The sequence below is a fragment of the Bidens hawaiensis genome, unplaced genomic scaffold (genome assembly GCF_021521415.1).
Source record: "Bidens hawaiensis isolate Kalapana, Puna unplaced genomic scaffold, B.hawaiensis_p1.1 tig00003988_1, whole genome shotgun sequence".
Classification (NCBI taxonomy): Eukaryota; Viridiplantae; Streptophyta; class Magnoliopsida; order Asterales; family Asteraceae; genus Bidens; species Bidens hawaiensis.
The window spans coordinates 700,560-705,107 of record NW_027491233.1 but is presented as its reverse complement, the minus strand read 5'-3'; the positions used below and the strand labels follow the sequence as shown (position 1 = coordinate 705,107).

The 4,548-nt window shown below is 31.8% G+C and overlaps 1 protein-coding gene across 4 annotated transcripts; it reads right to left on the bottom strand.

Annotated features, from left to right (window-relative positions):
* Positions 1-210: 210 nt before the first annotated feature.
* LOC143624863 (BTB/POZ domain-containing protein POB1-like) lies at positions 211-4,272 on the bottom strand. 4 transcript variants are annotated; one of them, XM_077095365.1, is made up of 4 exons: positions 3,956-4,272; positions 1,606-1,669; positions 1,208-1,487; positions 211-1,131 (listed from the first exon to the last, which is right to left on the bottom strand). In XM_077095365.1, the coding sequence occupies exons 1-4, from the start codon at positions 4,067-4,069 to the stop codon at positions 342-344; spliced, it is 1,248 nt and encodes a 415-aa protein (XP_076951480.1). In that variant the 5' UTR covers positions 4,070-4,272; the 3' UTR covers positions 211-341. The 4 variants fall into 4 exon arrangements, with proteins under 4 accessions (XP_076951480.1, XP_076951482.1, XP_076951483.1 ...); XM_077095367.1 differs by having other exon boundaries at positions 1,599-1,669; positions 3,956-4,086; XM_077095368.1 differs by lacking the exon at positions 3,956-4,272 and adding an exon at positions 1,746-1,784 and having other exon boundaries at positions 1,599-1,669.
* Positions 4,273-4,548: the final 276 nt, after the last annotated feature.

The window sequence follows — 4,548 nt, the reverse complement described above, 5'->3', positions numbered from 1 at the left end:
AAATAAACTTTTTGGACTAAGTTTACATTATTTGTCAAACCATAAGGACGAAAATGACACTTTGTTCTTATCCTTTTCAATATCTCCTCTGTCGAAAGAATATATTATGCTGAACTTTATAAAAAAGTTTGGGTAGAATGATGTTTAAGATAATTTTGAAGATTTTAACATAAGTAATTATGCACTAAATAACATTTAATAACATATAACCATATATATTTAACTAACATAAAACAATGATAAATTTTCAAAATACTATAAAAATTCACCAAGATTTATTCTCTTATAAATAATTATGCATACCAACTAATGTTCAATCAAAGATGTTTGTTGTTAGTTTCTCAACGCATGTCAGTAACCTGCCCCCTAACATGATAAACATCATCAATGAAATAAACACTATCTTCCCCAGTAACATCAGTCCACGGAATTGCAAACAAAAACATGACCACAACCTCCTTTCCACCCGTAAATGTATAACTCCTTTTGAGTATGCTAACAAACTCTCGAGCGGGCTTTGAGGACCTTACAGCAAACTCATAGTCAAAAGCTGAACCACCTGCCTCCTTTACCATAACTAAAAAAAGCCCGAAATGATCCTTGTAACTTTGCGCCAAAAAGAAAAAACGTTGACCACCCAAGTAAAATGATTGAGAAAAAACACTGCCTGATGTAAACAAACTAGCACATAGATCACGTTTTAATTCTAAGTACACTACACAATGTGGACGTGGTTGTTGGAATTCAACCATCTTAATGGGCCGAATCATGTAGGCCCGTTGCACGAATCTACGGTTAAGCTTAGAGTTTTCATCCCTAATATATGTATTATGTGGGGTCTCGGCTTTAAAAGAAACTGCTTCAGTTACTACCTTTTGGGCAAATTCAGGGTCAAACTCCTCACAAGTGAGGAGATGCGTAAGCATTGCATGTGTCATGTAAGGGTAACGAATAAACTTTGCAAGGCGGCTAGCGATGATTTGACGGCGGTCCTCTATTTTAGGGTACTGGGTCCGAGCCCAATTGATGACAAAACAATAGACTGAATTTTCCGAGATCAGCCGGAGATCATCACTAGCTATAATCGCCTCCACACCAGTAAGTGACAAGTTAAGAATCTCATCTTGAAACCTGCCATTATTTACAAAACTTTAAAATTATTCACTAGAAATTAAACATTTTGGATTTTGTTTTGAGGAAGGTATACTTGGTTATGTCTTTGAAATGGACAGCATAGAACTGCTTGACGGCAACAGTTAGTGGTTGAAATGCTTTAGCCATTAAAACAGTTGAAGGAAGATCAAGATAAACTAGTACAGATTCAGGTGTCATCGGTAGATTCCTTAATAAACGGCTACAATATCTCATGCATGAACCAACATCAAATTTATCAGCAATTTTTAGTACATCAAGCACATCACAAGCAGTTGAAACTTCCAAATTATTGGTATATATGAACTTCAATAGCTTCATAAGACCAGCTTCCTCTGAAAATGATATATCAAATAAAAATTACACAACCAAAACTTCCTCTGAAAATGATATATTAATTAAAAAATTACACACAAACAAACGTAAGAACAAAGATAAGAAATTACCACAAACCTGTTGAATTGATTTGCAAGGTTGCATGACATTGATGTGACTCTCTCATCCCGTTTGAAAACAACTCCATGAAGAAACAAGGAGAAAGTTAATATGATAACAAAATCACTAATTTAGAGTTAGTTTGAACATCAAATCACCTTATAGAAAAACGGACTTCCTGCCGCTAGTATTGGCGAGCTAATGTGTAAGGTTTTAACTCTTGTTGTTGCTGAGTAATCCAAATTCCAATTCAAATTAGCGTTAAGTTAAAATATAAAGGAGAACAAAAATAAGAAGGATGAGAAGACAAACAAAAACCCCTTAAATATAAAATTCAAAAAAATAATTAAAAAATCAAAACTCAATATATAAATAAAACCGAAAAAAAATTAAAAAACCAAAATGTTTCTGCCATCATTCCCGTTAAAAAAATAACAAAAAATACAAAAAATAAAAATTGACGAAAAGACACAATGCTAAGATCAAAAACACAATGACGAAAATGAACAAAAAACACAATTATAACAAAAAAGACATACTATATCGCAAAATATAACACAATGTCGAACAAAATATATTACAATGTTGAGTAATATAACACAATAAGAAGAAAAAAATATACAATGTTAAGGAAAAAAGACACAATCAATGACGAAATTAAACACAAAACACAATAATAAAAAAAGACACAACGACTTTTTTAACTTACCATTGTGTTTTTTATGAGAACGATAAAAACGGTGGAAACAATTTTGTTTTTTACTTTTTTTTGTTTTTTTATTAAATTTTGAGTTATAATTTATTTATTTATTTTTTAAAATATTTTTTGAAGGATTTTTTTTGTGTGGGTAAAAGTCCTTCTTCTTTATATTCCAATTTATAGAATAACTTGACCCTTCAAATTATTATAATAGGATAAGGTAGAACCAATATTTGAACTTACACTCAGGGTGGAGGCCAGTGATAAGGAACGGGTTCAAGTGAGCCCGTTGACTTTTGCGATTTTATAGAGTATAGTATGGTATTTTTAGGTTGAACCCAACAAATAATTAAGGGAATAGACAAGGGTACCTCACTTACACCATTTTATTAAATATATACCCTATTAACTTATTAAATAAATTACTATTACCTCTTAACATTATTTTATGTACATATTAGTCCCTACAACATTTTTTTCACTTAATAATCTCCACTACATATATCAAATTAAAAACTACCAAGTATTACTATTAATTTATTTTTTTAGTATTAATATTGTAAATATTTATAATATTTTTTTTTAATTTTAATAGTATATATATTTATAATATCCTTATTTTACATTTTTATCTTTCACAAAAGAAACCCGAAACTCAAAAACCTAAAACCCTAAACCCGAACCCTAAACCCGAACCTTAAACCCTAAACCCGAAACCCTAATCCCGAAACCTAAACCCGAAACCCAAAACCCGAACCCTAAACCCTAAACTTAAACCTAAACCCGAACCCTAAACTCGACATCATAAAAAAACGTAACTTGTAAAAAAAATATGAAATCCTTATTTTCGTGCTAATTTGGTAATTATATGATTTAAAAGGGTAATATGAAAGTTGGTTTTCCAGAAAGGGGGTATGACAAGCAACCAGGGGGTACGTTTAGCCTGACCCATAGAACAATTACTTATCAAGTGTTGCGCAATGGTTAACCCGCTCACTCTAAATCCAGGATTTTTCATGTTCGATGACGTCGGCTGTTTTTTTTTTTCATTTTCTTCTATAAATAATAGTAAAAGGTTTTCTTTTTGTCTTATTTTCTTTTGTGAATACAAGGGGCTGGGGCACTCCACTAGTTTTCCGCATAAGTCATGTTTCTGGTCTTATAATTTTAGCTTAGGGCCTAAATGGCTAAATGCGTTGTGTAGTTGGCCACCAATCATTTTTGGCGAAGCAAGTATAATTCAAGATTTAAAAATGCAATTTAGTATTTTCCTAATATGTAAGTGTGATCGGTGAGAATCAACATAAGACATACTTGAGATTATATAAAACCAACATTCCTTCGATTAATAAGGTACTCAAGCTGATACATGATGAAATGAATTAATGTGGTAATTAATGTTATTCTCATGATAATTGTGGAAAGTTGAACATGAGTTATGTGTGAAAGCTGCGATGAATATGCTATTGATCGTTCTCAAAACATAAACATCCATAGAAAACAATTGTTATAATATGCAATTTTATTTTATATCTAATTAGTTTGTATTTTATGGAATGTTAACGATATTTTTATTATGTGAAATGACCGACCCAACTTGAAAACTTTATCCACGCTTAAAAATACTGAGCATTAGGAAATCATTCAAAGGAAATAAAAAAGCTATACCTGATGGGGATGATGTAGACTCGATCGGCTCAGAAAAAATATAGACGCGAAGAACACGATCGGAAAAATTGCTATTGTTGAAGGCAAAACCAAAGTCGCCGTGGTCGCAGCCATCTTCAGGAGAATCTATGACCAGTGTTCTAGGATCGAACAGTTCAAAATTCGATTCACTCATCGTAGGAACGTGGGGGATTTGAAAACCCTAATTCCTTTTCGCAAACGCAAACCCAGGAAGATGGTGAACCAAGCAGATACCTGTGAGGCCGATAAGTAATGGATTTATAGGCGAAATGGTAAAAATAAATAATATATATCGAAAAAAACAAATAGCAAATATTTTTTTGTACTCTTTCAATTAAACCCTTCCTTCTTATCTATATATATATATATATATGAAATAACTTTCATGATAAAAAAAAGATATATATATACTTCACAAAAAAAAATACGTATTAATCTTTAGAAATTAAGACTGAAAATGTGATTAACATCTTTAAGGAGTCTGGTCACGACAGTCAAGCCCACGGGAAGTTTAAACCAAAGTGAAAAAACCTATAGGATCGACACTGGACACTTTGAGATGGTTGTTTATA

Excerpts from the sequence above, each read along its gene's own strand:
- LOC143624863 (XM_077095365.1), bottom strand. The coding sequence starts at position 4,069 with ATGGCTGCGACCACGGCGACTTTGGTTTTGCCTTCAACAATAGCAATT. Across the intron at positions 1,488-1,605 it reads CTTGCAAATCAATTCAACAG|AGGAAGCTGGTCTTATGAAG; the intron begins GTTTGTGGTAAT and ends TATCATTTTCAG. Across the intron at positions 1,132-1,207 it reads CATTTCAAAGACATAACCAA|GTTTCAAGATGAGATTCTTA; the intron begins GTATACCTTCCT and ends AAATAATGGCAG.